Source organism: Rhinolophus sinicus, chromosome 16 (genome assembly GCF_057876585.1).
Source record: "Rhinolophus sinicus isolate RSI-liver-muscle chromosome 16, RSI-T2T, whole genome shotgun sequence".
NCBI classification, from domain to species: domain Eukaryota; kingdom Metazoa; phylum Chordata; class Mammalia; order Chiroptera; family Rhinolophidae; genus Rhinolophus; species Rhinolophus sinicus.
Genome location: NC_142516.1, coordinates 19,903,490 through 19,926,459, shown reverse-complemented (window position 1 = coordinate 19,926,459; position 22,970 = coordinate 19,903,490). Strand labels below are relative to the sequence as shown.

The window sequence follows — 22,970 nt, the reverse complement described above, 5'->3', positions numbered from 1 at the left end:
GTTTAGCTCTTAATTCCTCCTGGAACTGACCGTAAGGACTGACCCTGATTCTAATAATTTCAGGTTAGGCTACTCTCCTATGTATTTCCATTAATTCTATATCGCTTTCTTTCATATATACCAGGGATGCAAAAAAAAAAAGTACACATTTTAAGAGATGTTATCTATGTATTACTTTTCAAAGTTGAATTACGGTAGCAACGTGTAATATGATTTTTGCTCAAAAGATGGCATTAATCAAATGAATGCTAGCATTATTCATTGTATTACAATTTTAGTAGTTTTTTCCTTTCTTAAAATGTGTGTACTTTTTTTTGGCACCCTCCGTATGTATATAGTACGTAGCGTATGGTAGTATATATGCTATATAATGTTATATATATATATATCTTTACCTTGTTTCATTTTCTTAAAAGAATTTATCATATTTTAAAGTTTATTTGCTTGTTTATTGTCTGTCCCCCTCCACTAGAATATATGCTCCCTGAGATCAAGAACCTTGCCTACCTCGCTCACCACTATGTCCCCTGTGCCTACAACAGTACCTAGCTCATAGTACAGACTCAATAAATGTTTACTGAAACAAGGATAGAAACAAATATTCTGAGACGAAGATCTTCATGTTGCTGTATAGTTCCATGCAATATTTGGGACATAATTATACTAAACATTGTTTGTTGTTTATCGGAAATTCAAATTGAACTGAAGCGACCTGTATTGTTCCTGGCAACCCTCCCCCCAGAACACATTTGGCAATATCTGGAGACCTTTTTGATTGTCACTACTGGGGTGGTAGTGTAGAGGGCAGGGATGCTGCTAAACATCTTACAATGCGTAGGACAGTCCCTACAAAGCAAGGACTTATACCGTCCAAAATGTCAATAGCGTGGATGCAGAGAAATCCTGAATTAGATGGCCATGAACTTTAAGGTCCCCAGCAGGAAAACAGAGTCTAGAATCTCTAAATTCACCTTCCTTTTGGAGAGGCAGCATGGGGTTAGAGAAAGGAAGGTGTCTGGGGTTGGAGACCCGGCTTGAAAACCCTGTGCACACATCCTGACGCTGATAACCTGAGGGCGAGAGAGCCAGACTATGAACTGCATGCAGCAGGTGAAACCACGATGTGGAAAAAATAGCGTGTGAAGGGTATTGTGGACTGTAAAGCGCTCTGCACACACTGGTTAAGTGCGCCTTTAGGTCCGACTAAGAACGAATCCTCTGGCCACTGGGATTAACGCGTTCAGTGACGTACTCTTAGCGGCCGGGTTAAGGCGTCCTACTCCTTAGCAACGGTCGTGAAGGAAGTGGTTGCTGCAGCCGCGCCCCGTGCGCCTGCGCAAAGGCGCCTCCTGCTGACGTGGACTTGGGCCCCACGGCTGAGCCCGGCACGCTGCGGCGTGCGGGAGCCCTGCTGGGGTGGCCGAGCCGCGGCCGTGGCCGGGATGGTGTCGCTGCTCGCTCCGCGCCGGGGAGCTGGGGCTGCGGGCCGGCGCTGGTTTGTGCTGCTACCGCCCCTGCTGCTGGCACTGCTGCTGGCGCGGCCCGCGGGGGCCTTGGTGGAGGGGCTGTACTGCGGCACGCGAGACTGCTACGAGGTGCTGGGCGTGAGCCGCACGGCCGGCAAGGCAGAGATCGCCCGTGCCTACCGCCAGCTGGCCCGGCGCTACCACCCGGACCGCTACCGTCCAGAGCCCGGAGATGAGGACCCCGAGCGGACGCCGCAGAGCGCGGAGGAGGCCTTCCTGTTGGTGGCAACCGCTTACGAGACTCTCAAGGTGAGGCCTGGGGGTGCAGGTAGGCACTGAGGACCCGCCGGAGCGAGGTTCTCCGCGACACCCCGCGCCGGGCACGGCCACCACCACAACCCTTATTAGGACGATCGCACTGTCTCACGTAGCCCAGTGTAAGAGCCCACATGGCCCATTGAGAAAGATCTCCCCCTGCGGTTTTGGGAGACAGCCAGCCCTTCCTTTGTGTGACAGCCCTTGTTAGGCAAGGCATGACGTGTGTTGGGCATCTTACGATTTAGTTAAAACGTTTTAATAATGTGCAGGTCACATTCGAAAAATACGGTGTTTATTATTACCAGGATCTGTGATAGAACACAGGAAAGGTCTTCCATATTGAGGAACTGTGAAAGCGCCGGTTTTGCATTACAGTAAATTGGTTTCTGGGGATAGTATTAATTGTGACTTTTACCTTGGGTTCGAGGATGTAGAAAAACACTAAGAAGAACAACGAACAACCAGTCAGAAGACCGGATGTTTGACTCTTGGCCCTGACATCCCTGTATGACCTTGGATAGTGACTTAATATGTTGGAGTAGCTTTCTTCATATGCAAAATTAAGGCCATGAAACCTCCTCGCAGGGTTTTTATGAGGATTAAATAAGTGTGAGAAAACCCCTATGTAGGACCTCTAAATAGTTGCTTAATGACTTGGGATTCAAGACTAATTTCTAGTAGGAAATTTTTGTGAATATGTGTTGTAGTCATTTGGTAAATGTTTTGTTGAGTCCTATGGGGATGGGAAGATTTATCCTGATCCTGTTTTCTTCTACTGTTGTAAAAATAAAACCATATAAGAAATCACAAAGTGTAAATCATATTTGATGGAAGTGTTGTTGCTTCAAGTGCCCCTTCATGCTAATATAACAGCAACTGCAGTTTAGTATTTCTTTCTAGCCTTTCTTTTTTTTTTCAGGCCAAGTTTTTCATGTTGCTATATAGTCTGCTTTTAATGACTACTTTGAGTGGGTGTGCTATAATTTAACCATAGATTATTTTTCCAGATTAGCTTTCCAGAGCTGAAAATACTGAGTTAAGGAGTTAAAGACTCTAAATTCATGCTTCCCAGACCAATTTGGATAATGTGGAGTTATAAAGTGAGCATGCCTGGTTCATTAAATTTTCACTAGCATTTGTGGGATTCTAATTTTTATTGACAATTAACTGAGGAATGGGTGGGGGAGACTGAGAAAGTGCTGAGGCTAGACAGCTTGGTTGCCTATTGTTTAGGATAAAGAGTAATTGAGGAAAGACTTCAGAAAATTGGGAAAAATCTTCTCCATCCAGGGCAGCCCAGCATCCGACGCCCCAATCTGTTTTCCTACAGTGAGTGGAGATAGTGGTCCAAAAAGGCAACCAGAAGGCCTGCTGCTGGTCGTCCAAAGCCCTGGTGGCATATAAGGAAGTGTAGTCGGTGGTCACATAGGGTAGTCACGCAACCAGAACATCCCCCAGCCAGTAAGCAACAATGAGTGGACAGAACCATAAACTTAGGAGAGATAAGCAGGCCCAGGGAAGATTCCTAAAGTCACGCATGCACATTAGTTAAAAGAGCTGTTCCATAGGTAACTTTTCCTCATTTTCATACTGTGTTTCCCCGAAAATAAGACCTACCTGGATAATCAGCTCTCATGCATCTTTTGGAGCAAAAATTAATATAAGACCCGGTCTAACATTATATTATATAAGACCAGGTCTTATAGTATAATAAAACTGAATCTTACATTAATTTTTGCTCCAAAAGACGCATTAGAGCTGATTGTCCGGCTAGGTCTTATATTCTGGGAAATACGGTAGTAAAAAATACTCACCTAAACATTTGTGACGACATGGATGGATCTTGAGAGTATGATGCTAAGCGAAATAAGTCAGACAGAAAAAGCAGAGAACCATATGATTTCACTGATATGTGGTATATAAACCAAAAACAACAAAAGAACAAGACAAACAAATGAGAAACAAAAACTCATAGACACAGACAATAGTTTAGTGGTTACCAGAGGGTAAGGGGGGGGGGGAGATGAGGGTAAGGGGGATCAAATATATGGTGATGGAAGGAGAACTGACTCTGGGTGGTGAACACAATGGGATTTATAGATGATGTAATACAGAATTGTACATCTGAAATCTATGTAATTTTACTAACAATTGTCACCCCAATAAATTTAAATAAAATAAATAAATAAAAATAAATACATAAATACTCACCTAGATGGAGATTTAAGATGCTAATGAGACATGCGATGCATGAAGTAGTATATAGGTACACTGCAGATGCCTGGTGTAGGACCCGCTTCAACATACTTTGGGGAGGGCAAAGAGAAAGAGGAAGGAGTGGTCCCCAACCCCAAGAGCCTATAAACCCGCTGTACCTGTAAACCTCAGGAAGCCACATCATTCTCTTTTGGAGTGTGCTCCCTTTGTGCATCAAGCTTTCTCTTTAATAAACCTTTTCTCTCTGCGAAACTGTTTTCGCCAACTCTCTTGATTTCTATCCTGAGAGGGCCAAGGACCCCTATATTGGTAACATCTCTGGTGACTCACATGGGACCCCTTTTCTGGACTTGAGGGGACAACCATGCCAGATGTCTTGCTCTCCGGACTTGGTGAGTCATTTTACCCCAGCCTCTTCGAACTTGATTTCTCCTCCCTTAAGTTTTTACATGTCTCCAACTCTTCTTCCTTGCCCTCTTTAGGTGGCCAGATCTTGGTTTCTGTGCCTCGAAGTCCTGGTTCCTCTTCCCTTTTTCTCTGACAATCGGGACGTCCTGGTTGACTTCTGCGGCCCTGTTGTTAGGGTGCACCCTCTTTGCCTAAGCAAGAAGAGGTGTCCCTCTCAGAGTCACACAGGCCTGTTTTCTGTAGCGGCGGGGAACTTCCCACTGCCCCTGGTCTGATTTTGATCTGGCCATCTATATTCCCCAACTCTTTCATCCCCTGCCTCTGTCAGCTTTCGAGTTGCCTGATTATTTTCCGTGTTACTGATTTCTTAATGGGGTCGAGATTTTTGCAATCTGTGTATTCGGCTTTCACACCGACACTATGGTCATCTGTGTTAACATTCATTATCCCTGGAACTCTGAAGTCCCGATAGAAAGCCTTTCTTGTTGATCCGACTCCCCATTGTGGGTTCTTCCCGTCTTTCCCTTGCCTCATCAGACATCTTTTGACTTTTCATGACTTTATCCAGGACAACGGTTTCAGGAAACATTTTTGGGGTCCCTATTGTCACCTCGTCTTTCTCTGTAAAGTGCTACAGGCCAGTGTCACTTAGGTGTCCTGCCCCTTTCTGATCTTGCTCTCCACAGATGTCATCTGCCTGTTTGGGAACGAACTCTTCGTGACCAGGGACAATTGAGCAACTTTTTAAGTGCTAAGAGTAGGGGAGTCCATCCGTCTCCTGGTCCGCTTATAATTGGACACCAACTCTATGTTCAGAAACTTGGCAAAATTAAAAGTCCTATAAGATTTTTCTAACTCTCAGTTACTTTCAAGTTCTTAACAGATAATCAGAAATATAAACGCAGCTACTACTGCCTGAAGCTGAAATACTGAAGAAAAAAGAAGGGGCACTTTCAAAAACAAGTGGCTAATCTCACAAGCCAGACATCCCTCTTTTCCCAGCCTCCTTAGAACTGTCAAAGGCAAATGAAAAATCTTAAGTCCTCTCTCTATAGTTGTTGGTAATTCTGTTTATGTGTATGATTTCTGATATTTGTGTTTGTCTGTGTTTTATATATGATACGGTGTTTTTGCCTCCAGATAGTATTACCAGTTTATAATGTTGAATTGACTTAAAAAATATTAAGTGCTTATATAAATAAAAAAATTAATAACAAAAATTGACCCAAGTACTTTTCAGGATCATGTGAGCTCAGAAAATATTTGATACTAAGGCTGGTTTACGTTTTAAGTTTTGTTTCATCTGATTTAAAAAAATAAGCTCATTTTATACTTGTTACAAAATTTGTCAAAAAAAATATCTTGGGTAAAAATTGACTTTGAAATCTCTTATAGTTAAAAAATAATAAATAGATATAGCTAAAATAAAAGGTTGTTAATAAAACTTTTCATTAATAATTATGTTACATGATATATAGTATGTATACATACTTAAACATGGTTTCCCAAATTCTTTTGGTAACTTGAAACCTTAGAGTTTTGCTAAGTTAAATGATAAAAATTATTGAATATCTATTTAAAAATTTTTTTTATTTTGGTTTCAGGTATACAAAACAATGTAATAGATATTTACAACCCCCCCACCCCCAATCTACTACCCCACTCTGACATTGAATATAGCTGTTATCTAGGTATTTCAAAATAATAAAATGCTGAAATATTAATTTTTAAATAAGGTTGAGTTCACTTTTGGCTTATTGCAGAGAAGCTAAAAGATAAATTAGGATTTGTTGATTAATATATCTTGTACTTTATTAAAAATATGTTTCTAAAAATATTGTAACTATATTGCCATCAAAAAAGCCTATCTTCTAAACATTACAAAATGTATTCATAAATTTGCCAATCTGAAGAGTACTAATTATTTTTTAGCAATTAAGGTTTCTAAGAGTTAAAAATTCTAATTAAACAAAAACTCATAAACTCATAGACACAGACAATAGTTTGTGTAAGAGGGGAGGAAGGTGGTAGACGAGGGTAAAAGGGATCAAATATATGGTGATGGAAACAGAACTGACTCTGGGTGGTGAACACACAATGTGATATATAGATAATGTATTACAGAATTGTACACCTGAATCCTATGTAATTTAACTAACAATTGTCACCCCAGTTAACTTTAATAATAAAAAAAAGAAAGAAAGAAAAAGTTCACATGCACTTGGGAAAAAAAAGTTCTAATTAAGATGGAAAGAACTATATATTTTTGGTAATAGAAGGAATAAGGTATAGAGATACATTTTTGGAAGAAATTAGAAGGAAAGTGTCCTAAAGTTGGTTATTTCTGACTAAACGGAGGTAAACTAAAAGGGACTAGGAAAGTCAGAATGTTCATGAAGAGAAATCTTGAAAGGGGAAATTTTATATATGGTTAAGCTAAATAAGATTAATTAACTAAATTTGAATATGAAGAGTAAGCTGGTGCAAAGTTGGAGTTTTCTTCCTCTGCTAAATAGGACAAAGTTTCTTGGACTGTTGGTCTGCTGCTAATATTATGAAAAAGTTTTCTGCCTAAAAAGCGAAGATTTCATCAGAATAATTTTCTGTGTTTTATATTGTGTTAATCAGATCCTTGGTTACTTAAGAAAACTAAATCTCCAGAATAGTAAGAACTAAGTTTTGCTAATAATTATGTAAACTTCTGTATTTATACTTAAAGTTTTCTGTTGTCACTTTGGGTAAATGAATAATTTAATATTTTCCATAATAGTGATAATGGTCTTTTTGATCAAGTATGTTTGACAAACTTCCCAAGATTCAAAATCTAAAGAAAATCATTTTTTTGACTTTTGAGATTTTTAAAGAACTTTGGAGTTCTTAAAATTCTTTTCAGAATGATCCCTGAAACACCTCAAAGACTTGTTTTCTCTCTTTATAAAAAAGAAAAGTGGAAATACTTAGGCCTGTTTAATATGTTAAATGTCACGGGAAGCATTGTCAAATAAATGATTATATGTCAGATATTAGACAGACAGGTTATTAATATAAATATTAGAACACTTACAGTTTTTCTCTTGTCTCTGAAAGCTGTGTCTATCATATTCTTGAAATGTGAACACCCAGGAACTAACCAAAATATTGCCCACAGAGACTGAAGAAAAAAGTGGGTTTTTTAAAATTCAAACTACTGTATAAGTTTACTTGCCCAAATTGATTTATAAAGGAGCTATACGTTATGTAAAACTACTAAATGGAATGTCAGTGGAAATGACTATAAATGGAAAATAAGATACATGTTTTTGGTAAAGAAAGTTATGAGACATAGAGATACACTTTTGTTGAAAAAAAATTTTCATATGTAGTCAAACATACTAAGATTCGAATTAATAACTGAGTCAGTTACATTATTTTTATGAGTATATATGTGTAAACTCTCACCAGATCTTTACCATGTCATTTTTAGGTCTTTTGTCATTTGTAGACCATTATTGTTTTTCTCTGATACTTACATAAAAATGTTTCTACCAAGATGTTTCATCTTCAGAAAAGTTCATGCCCTTCCCCCGCCCTGCAAAAAAAAAAAAAAAAAAAAGCAAAACCCTGACACTAACAAACAGAACTTCAGGTACTCAACAAATCTATATGCGACTGAATTTAAAGGTATTCACTCTTGGATATTTAATGCCTGGTGATATCAGTCAGCCCCAACAACAGTACCGAATTTAAAAGAACACTTTTTCTTTGGACAGGTATTGCAGTGATCACCACAGCAATGTTAGATGATACAACTTGCCCATATCCTGGCTAAGGAAGATGGCGATTGCTCTGTTGTTAATACCTCTTGGGCTTAGATAAAGTACCTCTGGCAAACGAGTTGAAACTAGATAAAATCTGGGCACAAGCCAAATGATGAAATACAGTGCCCACTGACATCTCGTCGTTCTTTAATATCTTCAGCTGACTGCCCTCAAGTATTGCATCTTGGTTCAGATCTATTCTTTAAGTTGGACTTAGCGTTTTGTTATTATAAAAATTTTTGCCATTATAAATCTGTTTTGCATAATCCCATGTTACAAAGACACCACTCTAATAATGGTTGCTCAGTGTTTTGAGATGATCACTAAGACCTGTTGAGACTTGATATGAAAACCCTCGAACTGCAGGAGATATTTGCCCTTAAAGAAGCATGACAATAAAGCCTTCCTCTCTTTTGGCACTCTTGTGGCTCAAATGTGGCTTAAGGCTCCTAGAAGACTGCTTTTCCTCCTATGTGGGACATGACATACCAGGAATGAACCTTCCTGATGACAAGAGACCGACATTAGCCTGACATACCCAAAACGAGCCATCCTGACAGTAAAGGACCAATGATACCTTTAATAACTGATCAGTGCTGCTCTTTGAAGATTAATCAGCCGTGCTTTCAAGGAAAGATCTTGATCAAAAGGGGAAAATGTAAACAATAATATAAATAGAGCCACTTTAAAATGGAGCTGAAGCTTCCATGCTAGGGGAACTGCCTTGCACGTCTTATGCCTCAAACCTTAGAGTGTTACAACAGGACAAAAACAAGGGCCCAGACAACCTTGTTTTCTAAAAAACACAAAACAAAAAACAAAAAAACACAAAAAACAAAAAAAAACTGTTTGGAAGGATGAAAATTGGCTATATATCTTAACCGGCTCTCTAAGGAAGGCCTTTAGAAAATATACTAGCATAGACCTAAAGTCTGATGAGGGCCAGACACTCCTGGCTATACATTTCATAACTCAGGCTGTGCCAGATATTCAGAATGGGCTCCAGAAGTTAGAAGCTGGACCCCGGGCCCCACAGGCAGCCTTGGTGTCAGAGGCCGTCCAGGGTTTTAATAGTCAGGACTGGACAGAGGAGGCTAGAAAGGACAACAGAGCAGATAAGAAGGCACAGATTTTGGCTGCCATACAGGGACCACCTCAGGGTGACCCCAGACAACAGAACTTTTGGGCCAGGAGGGCCCCAACCCCAAGAGATGGTGCCATCAGGATTGGGGCACAATCAGGGCGTATCCTGTGAAAAGGAGGGGCACTAGAAAAATGAGTGTCCATCTGGCCCTGGGAAGTCGGGAAGGGGTGGACCTCTTAAGTCTTTCCCCCTTGTGGCTAGCTGCTTGGATGAGAGAGCCACTTCCTCTAACCGAGGAGGTCCGAGTGCGTCCCTGGCCCCAGTCCTAGAGAGAGGTCCATCGTCACGACAAAGGAGCCTCGTGTCACCTGTGAGATAGCAGGAAGAAAACTAAATTTTTGTTAGATCCTGTAACCGCCTTCTCTGTTCTGACCCTGCCCATTTGGCTTCTCTCTAACACTGACTGCACGGTGATGGGAATAGACAGACAGCCTAAGGTGAGACAATTTACTTTTCTCCTTACTTGTGAGACTGGGTGTAAGAGGATAACTCATTTCTTCCTGTATGTTCCTGAATATCTCATCCCTCTGATTGGCTGAGACTTGTCTAAATTGGGAGCCTCTCCAATGGAACACAACCTGTCAGCAGCCCTATGAAACCTTAGAGTCTGAATTAGGGCAAGCCCCTGCTTTGGGGCTCCCAGATTTATATATAAAAAAAGTTTTTTCCCTTTATGTACACAAAAGACTAGGCCAAGCCCTGGGAGTTCAAACCCAAAGATTGGAACCTGTAGAGAGACCAATGGCCTATTTTTCAAAACAACTGGACCTGGTAACCCATGGATGGCCCAGCTGTCCCAGAGCAGTACCGACCACAGCCCTTCTAGTCAGGAAGGCCCCCAAAATGACTTTGGGGGACAACCTCGTAAAGTCCTTACACCTCATCGGGTCCAGGATATATTGGAAGTAAAAGGACAACACTGGCTAGCTTACGTATTACCAGGCTCTGTTGCTACCTGTGCCAGACCTTACCTTAAAGGTGGGTCAGACTTTAAACCCTGCTACTTTGCTTCCTCAGCTACAAGGGAAGGCTTAGAACACACTTACGTAAAAACCTTAGAGCAAGTCTATTCCAGCCAAATGGACCTACAAGGTACCCTTTGGAAAACCCAGATGAGGAATGGTTCACAGATGGCAGCAATTTTGTAAAAAATGAAACTCAAAAAAGCAAGATATGTTATTGTCAGTCTAAACGGCATAACAAACGCACTTCCTCCAAGCACAAGAAGCCAGCCCTTCAGGGCCTTCAAACTTCCTGAGATTCACCGACAATAGATGAGCTATAGATCATCTGCTGGCTGAGGGGGTGGGAAGAGCTGCGCTGTCTTTGATAAAGGCTGCTGCCCTTCCATCCACAACTCAGGGAGGGTTGAAACGATTGTACAGACCGCCTACAAGCAAGCATCTTGGCTGCCTCGCTGTAACCGAGATGCGGAAACTAGCAGAATCTGGTCGATGACTACCTGTGCCATCCCCAGCCTTGTTTTTTCCCATTTTAGGTCCTTTCATGACTATCCTACTACTGCTGCTCTTGGGCCTTGTCTATTTAAACTTCTTGTTAAGTTTGTGTCTTCTAGGCTTCAACAGTTTCATGAAAAGCTAATGGTCATGAAAAGCTAATGCAAGGATTCCAGCCGACCACCACCACTCAGATACCAGGCTCAGCACCATATCGATCCCTGCATCTGGTTATGACTTATTTCCACTCCTCCCGAGTGTAGGGTCCTTATAACATCCCTGTGTCAGCAGGAAGTCATTTCAGAAGAGATCTTCAGGCCCAACCCCCTTAAAATTAAAAAGGATAAAATCTCTCCCAGGAATGTAGTCGGTGGTCATGTAGGGTGGTCCCGCAGCCAGAACCCGCAGCTGGGGAAAACCTTGAGCCATGTGCCCCGGCCAGAAAGCAAGATGAATGGACAGAACCATAATCGCAGGAGAGAGAGGCAGGCGCAGGGAAAATTCCTAAAGTCGCGCATGCACATTAAAAGAGCTGTCCCATAGATAAGTTTTCCTCATTTTCATAGTAAAAAACACTCCTCTATGCGGAGATTTAAGATGCTAGTGAGACATGCGATGCATGAAATACTATGTAAGTACACAGCACAGGTGCAGTGTAGGACCCGCTTCAACATACTTTGGGGAGGGCAAAGAGAAAGAGGAAGGAGTGGCCCCCAACCCCAAGAGCCTATAAACCTGCTGTACCTGTAAACCTCAGGAAGCCACATCATTCTCTTTTGGAGTGTGCTCCCTTTGTGCATCAAGCTTTCTCTTTAATAAACCTTTTCTTTCTGCGAAACTGTTTTCGCCCACTCCCTTGATTTCTATCCTGAGAGGGCCAAGGGGCCCTGTGCCGGTGACAAGCACTGGGCACATGGAGAACTTCCGGAAGCGAGGGCAGCAGAAGCACTAGCTCCTGTACCTTCTGTGGTTTGAGATGGGCAGGTTTAGCGTGAGAATGGTGAGCATGTTCGTAAAACAAGTGCCAACAAATACAGACAGCAGAGACATGCTTGCTGGGAGGAACGTCAAGACTGTTCTTGCCGTTTTCTTGAAGAGACACATTTCGGAGGTTGATCTGGTGGGGTCTGTAATAGTTGCCTCTAAAGGTTTCTACCCCTAACGTTTAGCACTGGTTTGTCAGCTAATAAAAAGTGCAATAAAATAATTTGTCTACTCAAGAACACGGAAGTTTGGGGCGGTAAAAAGTGGTATGTTTGGAGGAAGTAACACTTGAGTCCCACAGGAGCTTTGTTATAGCTACAAGTGCCTCCAAACAGGAAACTAAATTGGAGTTGTGCTGCTGGGGGAGGGAGTGTGGCTGTGTTCCTTAGTGTCCCTGCCCCCTCAGCATTACTGCAAGATGGTGGGAATTACCTGGGAGAGAAAGCGATGTCTAGGGATAGCGTGAACCCTAGAAAATACGACTCAGTTGAGCTCTATGAAAACTCCCATTTTAAATGTATAGAAATAGATGTGGGTTCCATTTCCAATTGAAACACTTCAGGCAACATTTTTAAAAAACTTCGTTGCAGATGCCCTCTCTTGGAATTTAGGAAAGATGCCCTCTCCTTGCTGTGTGTGGAAGAAGTTATTAAACACAAACAGCGTGGCCTGGTTTGTATTTCTGTCATAATGGGAAGTTGTGAGAAAGTTGCCAGAGAACATCATTTCTGGGTAGTGCAACGCTCACGAACTGGGTCATTCATTTGGGATGGCCTCAGCCTTCTGAAGTCCCCCTTTGAGGCAATGGGGATATAATGAATTTGCTTGGATTATACCTGCAGGTTGGAAAGAGCTTGTGAGGGAGAAGAGGTCCCCATAGCCTTTGCTAAGAGCAGGTCAGGTAGAATATGGGAGAAGCTGATGAGTCCTAACGGCTCTGGGATAAAGACGAGGTGCAGAAGCCTGTCTAGAATTCCACATGTCATCTTCTGAAGGGCCACTGCAGACCTGGGGTCACATTTCATTTCTGTTTGCTATTTTGGTTATATTCTGTGTCTTTCTCCATAGAGAATACCAGTAAACCCTGTGAGAGGGGTCCTTATCTACAGAACCAGCTTAAAAGAAGGGGGGAAGTTGGGGAGACTGTCTTTCACCGCCATGTTCACTTAGTGCTGGCAAATGGAGGAAAAGGCCGATTGTATATTTGCTTTGTAGAATGCACAGGTAGATTCCATCTGTGCAACACTGTATCTAACAGAAATGGTTTCCTTCTTGAAATCCGAAATAATTTAGTTGTAAATTTATTGAAGCTAGGAGCCTTTTTTTTTCCCCATAATTTTTTTTATAACCTTAGTTTCTCCTATTATTGGTCTGTTCGAGTCTCTTAATACTTTTAATATATGTGACATAAGAAGCTATATTATATGCTCATAACCTTGCAGTGGTGTTCCACCAAAACTTCTAATAACCAAGGATCTCTGAATGTTGATAATATGTACATCATCAAAATGGGAATATATTTGTATAAGATTTAGTGGATTTATGCGTCTGAGGTTGTCTTGGTCAAATAAATTCCTCTTTGAGAGAGATTTTTTTTTTATATGGTGGTTGAAAAATAAGTACACTAATGTGATTTAAATACATTTGGTAAGACAGGAGATATTATCACACTTGGTCATTGTTATTTTGGCAACAAAGATCTCTCTGTGCATAGAGAGATTGAGGAGAACCAGAAAAAGAAGGCTGGGTAATAATGGAAAGCAAGGGCACTGACTGGGGAGGGGCTTCTACCAGGTCATTCCTTGTTCATAGTCTGAAATAATCTAAAATTCCAGATCTCAGCAGTACTTCAAACCATCATGATTTCACACACTGCTTTATATTTGCTTCATGGGTGAAGACAATGAAATAGTATTTAGTGTATTTGACTATTCGGGATTCACGGACTTCATGGACTTTGGAAGTTAAGTTAATGGACTCTCACTTGCTGTGTCCAACATTGGGTCTGTTTATGTGGATATAGCACTTATCACACTGCACTGTAATTACTGAGTAGCCCTCCCCTCTCCACGAAACCACACTCCGCATGTTTTTGTATGTATATCCGTGGCGCCTAGCACTCTGTCTGGCACATCAGATAATGAATGTTAAGTGAAAACTCGTATCTGGAGATAGATTCAGATAGAATGGAAATCGAATGTGCATATCTGGGGTTTTGACATTGTAAGTGAAGCCTACTTTGGCATTTTATCCCAAATTAATTGTGGTTTTTAAAGAGTGTTACAGCTCAAGTAGATTGGATGGGTATTAATGAAAAATTCCTGCATGAGAGAAAAATTACAAATTTAAGGAGAAATTGTGTCCTGAGGGGTTTTAAGTGAGACCATTAATCACTTTGGAATATAGATAAGAATTGAATAAAATAGATACAATTAGAAGGATAGCATGAAAATAAGCAGATGAGGGAATATGTGGAAAAGCTGCACTTAGAAAAACTATGGTTGGTAGAAATTGGGAAATAGTGTTTGACTGCATTTTGCAAGACCACCGGAGAAGAACATAGAAAAGGTTTAGGAAGTATTACTGGCATGAAGGTTACCTGGTCAGGGACATGTAGAGACAGCCTTCTATTTACTACTCTAGCCTTGCCTTAGCACGCAAGTCACAAGCACACTTCAGTTTCTTTGTATCAGTCTGATTGATGAGGCAGGGCTTTGGCACTTAGGGAGAGTTTGGCAAAATGGCGGATCCTGAACTCTCTGCCCTTTCATGTTACTGTTTGTCATTCTTCCTTCATAATTTTCTCACGCACCCCTTTCTCTACCTGTACTGACATAGGTGCTAGGGGAGGAAACCATAACGGTGGAAAGGACGCAGTTCCTGCCCTTAAGCTTTTAATATAACAGGGACAGATAATTAGTGATTGGTTATTATTCAAGTCACATGATAAATATGTGTAAATTACATCGCAGCAATGAGAGGGCACAATTATTTCTTCTTGGGGATCGGAGAAGAATATACTCTTTGAACAGTCACTAAGGTTGATGATGAAGGGACATTTCTGGCAAAGGGAAAAGTTGGTCAACAAAAACATGGAGTCGTGAGTGTGCTTGGCTTGTTCCAGGAATGAGAGGTATTATAGGAGTATTTTCTCCACCAAGGGTCACTTTTATTATGTGTCTCCAAGGGACTCTGTTCTGAGGGGATAAAATTAACTGCACTTATTAGAATAACTATGTTTCTTTCCCAGCATCGATCCAGATTTTAATCTGTTGTTCATAATAATTGGGTATTCATAAAAATAATAGAGGTGATGTAAATTTCTGTAACAGTTGTGATGCTGATAAATAGCCAAATTAAGTAAACTTGATATCAGATAGTTTTCATTTCACACGCCAACTCTGATTGGTCACTACTCCCTGGAACACTTGTACAGGTTTGGAGGCCTTGTCTGGGGTTAGTGGGGAAGGTGCCATGTCTGACAGTGATTTCTTCCCTGGGCCCACAAGAGGAGTGTGGTACCTTATGTATCACATTTACAATTTCTGCTCTGAACTCCTGAGTGTTGTTTTTTTCTATTGATCCCTTAATTTCAGCTGTTATTCCTACTATGGCCAAGGTTGATTAGACAGACGTGTGTAAGTCTAGTGCTGTGATTACTCAACACATGATATCAACAGCCAATCACAGCTTTTGATTAATACAAATACGCCTGAGCTGATAGACTTCTAGCCAGAAACTGAGCACTTGACATTTTAATTTAGCTTGTACAGATTTATCATGGGCCAATGGAAAGTTCTGAGATATTCACAGCACAAAGACCCTTACTGCATTTTTTTCAAGGACCTTAGGGGATCTCCTGCTTCTAGGTAAGAAGCCTGTCTGGCGCATTGGAGGGAGAATGTTTCAGGAGACTGGAACATAGTTCGGTATCACGTGATGAACAGCCCTTTCAGCTGCATTCAGGACTTTGAACTTTATGTGTTGAATAGTGACCAGAGGTTTCAAAGTGGAGAAATAACACAATCTGATGTTTGTTTCAGAAACAAAATTCTGGGAACAATATTGAGGCTGGTTGGGGAAGGCAGGAAGATATTGGTGACTGAACCAATTTTATTTCCGTCATCTGCAATCTCATCATTCCTCTTTGGTCATTTAAGAATCTCTTAGTTGGTTCATTTCAAATTCCTTTCACTTAATATTATTTCTGGTAAAGCTGTGGTCACAGCTTTCTTCTTTCTTCGCTGTTGACTCTCTTTACTTCCTCATCTTTCTTTCATTCAAGCCTCCGTAGACGGACAGGTACCTCAGCACACATACTGGGACTGCTCTTAAGGTGAGGAGTGACGCTCTAAGCATCAGATCCCAGGGCTGCTCCTCATTTCTGTTTCCTGGAACTATTTGTGGCATTTGATGTTGACCATGTAGTTCTTGAAATGTTCTCCCTGTTGACTCCCTCGATGTAATTCTTTCCCGTTTCTGTCTTTCTAGCCATTCCTTCTCAGTCTTTATAGTCTTTTCCTCTGCCTACACCTTAAACATTTCTTTTCCTTACACAGTTCTGTCTTTTGGGTACTTTTTTCTTTTTCTTTTCTAAGCTCTTTCTGAGGAAACTCAACTAAATCCTTGACAACTCTAAAATCTGTGTGTTTTCTAGGTTCATATTTTCAACTGTCTCTCATCTGTAGCACAGGTAGCCCAAATTAAACATGTCTGAAATGAGTTTTGTTATCTTTGTTAAAGCAGACACTTTGAAAGAGGATATAATCGTGACTCTCATACAAATACAAAATGAACATGTATCAGAAATTTTATTTAACTCAATTAATGAGGGAACCATTAAGATTTAATTAAAACTGGTTCAAAAGAGAAAAAGTGCCACACATTTATAGTCAGCCAAAGAGTGCTGACCTGACTAAAACTGGCCAATATCAGTTGCGTTACACCAGCCACCATTTCTCTTTGTGCACAAGAATTATTTGCATTACTTCCAGTTTTCTACAAGCTCCTTCTGTCTCTACAAAGTTATAACTGACTTTTCAAAGACGGGTGCATCCTTCCTACAGGAATAGATAATCCCCGGAGGCTCCAGCGATGGAAAAGATATCCAGTAATTGTTTATTTCTCCTCGTTTCACAGTCTTCCACAACTTCCCCGTACATCTCCTCCAAACTTGTTGTCTTGGTCCCCTGTTCTTTATCTTAGAGTCACATGGTCCACACAGTAACTATAATTACAAACATCACTATCACGCTCAACATGATTGATTCTTGTCCTTCTTTAATCAGTAAATCCTATTTATTCTACTTCTTAAGTCTCTAAAGTCTGTTTCTCCCTCATTCCATTCTTTACAATGCTGTCTGTTATCTTTCACAAACATATACTTCTACGCAAAGCTGTTAGTCTCATACTTTAAAACATTTCATTTTTGAATAGCACAGACAGTGACACCTTAACCCTTGAGTGTTGCACGTAAGATCCTCTGTTCTCATCCAAACCTATCTTCCTGACCACACTTACTACCCCTTTTCCCTAAATTTCCCCAGGACTCAAGCTTCACTGAATCCATTATGTTCAAGGATTCTTCTGTGCCTTAACACTTGCTGTTTCCTTTGCCTGGGACAGTTTCAGCATCTCTTACTTGCTTTTCAAAATCCAGCACTCATTTCATCTCTTCTGTCAATCCCAGGACCAGTGGTCTCAGGCAGAGCGAGGCAATCCTTTATTCCTTAGCACATCAAATTGTGCTTTTCTTGCTTGCTAGATTCTTCTAGATGGGAGCGTTCTTAAGGCCTTATCTTATTTGTCTATCCTTTTGAGTTCAACACAAGGCTTACTGCCCTGCATAATTATTCACTGAATTGAAAATAACGAAGGTTTTTAAAAGCTCAGGTAACCAAGTTGATGGTGATATTATACTATTAACTGAAACACAGAAGAACAGATTTGGGTTTTGAGCATGTTGAATTTGAGATTTTTGTAACATTTAGGAAATGTTCAGGAGATATTTGAAAATAGGAAGACACAGGAAAAACAGGTCTAAAAAACATGTCACTAGTACATATGTGATACTACAAATCATGGAAGTTGTTGAGATCTCATGTAGACAAGAGAAGACATGAGAAGATAGTTGCAGGGAACAAAAGCAGTGAAACTGATAGCAGTTAATTTTCTTCCTCTTTAGTAGGATGTAATGGCCTGGAAAGAAATTTAGGGGAGCAGATGCTATTTTTTTTTTTAAAGGATCATTTGTATGTGTGTATTTCTTTAAAAGTAGGATTAATACATATTTTTAAGGATGAAAAAAATCTGACCATGTTTTTATATAGTATTGTTTCCTGGCCTTTACCATCCTAAAATGGTTTCTACTATCTGTGTAAAAAAAATTTTAATGTAAAACTGGCTGCAATATCAAATTACTGTCATTTATGTTAATTGAGATTAAGCAATTCATATTTCTTTCAAGGGCAAGAATGTAATATATTTTTGCCTCTGGGGAGGGGGGGATGATCATTTTCCTAAGAGAAGGAAGGATTCAGTGCTTGCTTTGCTTGTGGGTTTCCTCTTGTTCACTTTTGATCTAGATATTGGTGGTTATGTTCCAGTCCTCCTGCATATGCCCAAGAGGATTGGGAGTGGCGTGGATACCAGCAGAAGCACCATTTTGTCCTGTAGAGATTAGAAACAAGGAGCTTATTGCCCTGCTTATCGAGGCTCAGGACAGAGAGGAGGAAGAAACAAGTATAAAGGTTTTGGTTTTGGAAAGAAGTTGGAATCAATCTTCCTGACCCTGGGACCTTAAGATCCACAAAATTGCTGAGAGAAAAAGTACTACCTTATTGAAAGGTAAGATATTAAACTGTTTTAAGGTGTAAGCTATGTAAGCCACAGTAGCATACTTTTCATAAGCTATGACATCAAGCGATCATTTCTGCTAAGCTGAAAGTGTTTGTGACATAATCACCCAGCCAGTCTTCCTGGTGAGATGGAGACCTGTGTGGCTGGAGAGATGGTTAGAGTAAGGGAGAGCCTTTACAAAATATCACTCATTTTTGAAATGATATTTACTGAATGCCAGGCATTGTGCTAAGCCTTGGATATACAGAGATTAATGAGTCACCCTATTTATCTTCTAGAAGTTCTCATTAAAGGAAAATAAAATAAAACTGGTGATCACAATGTGATAAGTGCTATAATAAATAGGTAATATGTGTAATAAGGGTGGTCTAACACTATCTGAAGCAGTAACATTTGTGTCCTAAAGGATTAATAGGAGCTCATGAAGTTGGAAGAAAGGGATGGGCATTTGAGTTAGAAAGAATCCTGTGTTCAAAGACAGGTACGAGAGGGCATGCGGTATTAGAAGACGACACTGGATGCTAGGAAGTATCTGACTTTGCTGTAGGCAAAAGGAGGACAGTGATGACATGTTGCGAGGTAAGATAGGGCCAGTAATGGAGGCCTTGTTGGTTGCCCAGGAAGTTTTCATTTACCTTGTTGGCCCTGGGGAAGCACTGGAGATTAAAAAGAAAAAAGTTGTGGGACTGCCTTACTTCCAAGATGGGTAGGAGAAGAAAATAAATACATGGTGTTTGAGTATCTATGTGTAGCTTTCTAATTGGGTCCCAGTCTCTGCCTTTTCTTTTTTTGCTAATATTCCTGGTATCCTTGTGTTCTTACTGGGTTGATGCTAAACTTTGTAGGTTAATTAACAAGTAGGATTTTGACTTAGACTGTTGAGAGCTCCTAACTCTTCAATTTGTGCCAACCTTCAACACCTTCTAAAGTGTATTATGCATGCCTGAGCCTAAAATAATTTTTTTCATTCTGGAGGGAAAGCTATACACCCGAGTAAGGATTCTGGCTGATTAAATGCTATGAAAAGGAGGTGGCCAACCTTCTGGTCTTTAATCATGACCAAACAAGGTCATAAATTTATGGGGACCCCAAGGGAAAGAAAACCATCCTAAGAGAAGGCAGTCTTGACCCTGAAGCCTTTTGCAGGAATTAGGTAGTTTGAGGACTCAGTAGTGGGCTCTGATTACACTCTGTAGGCGCTGGTGGCAGTAGAGAGGCCAGACCCAAGGTGTAGATTTTGGTGTTGCTGGTTGCTGAGTATTAGTTGTCCTGTTAGAGGAACTCAGGACTTGATGAAGTCACAAATCTAGGGACCAGTGAGAAGACGGTGACCCTGGGGGAAGACCTGGGTGAAATGTTTGAGAAGGGATATCTGCATTCTGTGTTCTGTGACCCTCACTAAGGTAAGAGAACAAAGAAGGCAGGACTGACGCTCAGAGATCCTGCTCTGTGCTTCAACCAGGAGTAGAGTCAGGCTGGGGAAAGGGTTCTGAATGGACAGCGATGCCGGAGGAATCTGATCTCAGTGTGGCAGGCAGTTTCAAAACCACCTGGAATCCAATTGGAGCAAGGAGACGAGTAATGTTTGAAGAAATACGTTTTAAAAGGTATCTGCCAAGATTGAGAGGCTGAGTTAAAAGTCAAGATTTCAGGCCAAACGCAGAGTGTTTCTATAAAATTAGCCCCCAAAGCAAAACATGGAGGGGGAATGAAAAAATTCTCAAAGGACATCTTGAAGTATTCAAAATGAGGTACATCAAGAAACATGGGCTTTAGTGTTCAGAGCTATCGTGACCTGTCAAGTTTTACCCTCTTTAGGTTAGAAGCTCTAGAATATGATAATAGCTTGTAGAAGGAATAATAGATTGACAGTTTAGGTGTGTGGCAATTGCCAAAAGAACATCTTTTTTGACAGAAATGAACATAAAAGGAGTGGATTTAAAAATTCTGAGCTCAGCTCTTGTATAACAGACAGTTCTCATAGTGCCACGGAATGGACTTTAAATATATTTATATCTAACTATACTAGACAATAGTTTATCTAGTTTCAAATTCTAGTCAGAAGTAAAAATATTTTGAATGTAATGAATGTAAGAGAATTGTCACTGAGAATGCGCTCATTCAAATTCAGAATTCTTAATAGGAAATACATAATGGTTTAGCGGGGAAGATTTTTGTCATTAGCAAAGTTTTTAGTTTAAATCTGTGGAATTGCGTATTGGAGGACTCAGGAGGAGGCCCTGCGCAGACCCCAGAGCCTCTGTCTATGGTAGCAGAGCACTAGGTGTAGATTTTGAAATGCCTTTGGCTGAGACTCTGCACCGTTATGGATGATGAATAATTCATCCTAAAAAAGAAATCCTCTAGGTGAAAAAAGATTTTTATTTCCATAATGGTTTCCGTATACTCACTTATGGAGAGTAAAGAATTTGTTGTGGTTTTAATCTTTTAACATTTTTTGGGCACGAGACAAAATAGGTTTCCTGCGTGATGAAAAGCAAGCCATCACCCAGTTTAGTAGTTCTTCAACCTGTGTAACTCAATAAAAGATTGGCATTTGTCCTGGTTAGAAATTGATTACAGTTAGAGAAGGTTTTAAGAAATGTTTTGTATGTGACTATTCAGAGCAGCATTTCAGAATGCTGTAATTTTTTCAACATGTTTGTATGATGGACATTTATATGTTACCTTATTTATGAACTGGGCTGTGACAATGTGTTATAATAGTAAAATACTATGTATTTGTAACATTTTTGTATAGTGTATGTCATTGGACATTCAAAACAACTCTGTAAAATGAATAGAGCAGCATTATTCCTGTATTTTACAAATGAAGATGGGGCTTAGAGAGCCTAAAATTTTCTCTCAAAGTCGCAAAGCTACCCTGATTGCCTCGATGTTTCTTTGAGATGAGCGTAATTCAGTTTTGTAGGCACAGACTGGCTTCGTCTGCTTTTTGTTGTCTTAATCGTTGCTTTCAAGAGAAAACCTTCTACATGAGGCTGGAAAATGATTGTGAATATGTACACTAGAGATAAACATTTTTTCCTATCAACAGTTACTAAGAGTAGGTGTCAACACGCTCTTCAGTGGTAAGAACATGATGACATCCGTACCAGCACAACACTGACTAAAAAGGCATCATTAATTGTTATTAAAGTGTTTTTAATTTTTCCAGGAGGACTAACAATACTCACGAATTAGGGAGATATTTTTATTGTGCTTTATAGCTAACATGAAAGTTCTGGAAACAAGTTTACGTGTGCCTTTGCAGAGTGATGGGAAATGTTTTGGTTTTGACGGTTTTAGTTCTTTTACTCAGATTCACCTTACATAATTATAAAATTCTAGATTTGATTTCATATAAACCAAGGCCATTTTATGAAATGTCTATGAAATTGGCTCTCTTGTTACCTTAAAGGATGAAGAAACACGCAAAGATTATGACTACATGCTGGACCACCCAGAAGAATACTACAGCCATTACTATCACTACTATAGCAGGCGCTTAGCCCCGAAAGTGGATGTTAGAATCGTGATTTTGGTCAGCGTGTGTGCTGTTTCACTGTTTCAGGTGTGTACTGATGGATCGGCGTGTCCACATGTGTGTGCTTGAGTGCACATTGCCTGGTGCTAGTCATTAAAACTGAACTAGACATACATTTTTGTAAAATTTTACTTCCAGTTGAGATTAATTTTTTTTACATTAGAAAACTATTCCTTTATTCAACTAATTGATAAAATTGGAAACTTTGTCAGTGGGAATTCCAAGAAATTGATGATGAACGTCATCATATAACTACCAGAAATGTTTTCTCATTGCGTCCTTTAGAACATGTATTTTCTGTGTAACAGCCAGAGTGACTGTCAACCTGACCATTTACTTTTGTAGAACTTTTCAATAATTTCCCATTAAACGTAGGAAAAATCTGAACTTCTTAATCTGACCTAACAAATCGTGACACATATCCACCAAATGCTAGTTGTGCCTGCTGTCACTATAACAACCAAAGATACCCCTACATTTCCACATGCCTGCTCAGGGTGCTTTTGCTCGGGTTGAATCCTACTGAAATGGATTAAAATGGCGACAACTTTTTATGTTGTTTTAAAATATCACAAAAATTTAACTTCAGCCTGAAATGAGTTTTTCCTACTATTATTCTTAAATTAACCACACTGATCATGTACTCCTTTAGAGGAAAAGAATGTATCAAGTGACTAGAATGAAGCAATTTGCTAGTTTGAAATTGCTCCTCCAGTTTAATTTCCAGAAATGAGATTCAATTTATATGACAAGAAGAATTTCTATTGAAAACTA

The 22,970-nt window shown here is 40.1% G+C and overlaps 1 protein-coding gene across 2 annotated transcripts in view; it reads left to right on the top strand.

Moving 5' to 3' along the window:
- The first annotated feature begins 1,345 nt into the window (after window positions 1-1,345).
- DNAJC25 (DnaJ heat shock protein family (Hsp40) member C25) overlaps window positions 1,346-22,970 on the top strand; it is a 29,758-nt gene continuing 8,133 nt past the window's right edge. For both annotated transcript variants that reach the window (XR_012495888.2, XM_019749529.3), the window contains exons 1-2: window positions 1,346-1,775; window positions 22,071-22,223. Coding sequence is in view for 1 of the 2 variants with exons in the window: in XM_019749529.3 (XP_019605088.3) it covers window positions 1,443-1,775; window positions 22,071-22,223 (486 nt within the window). In the remaining variant the exon portion in view is untranslated. The remainder of the gene's footprint in view (window positions 1,776-22,070; window positions 22,224-22,970) is intronic.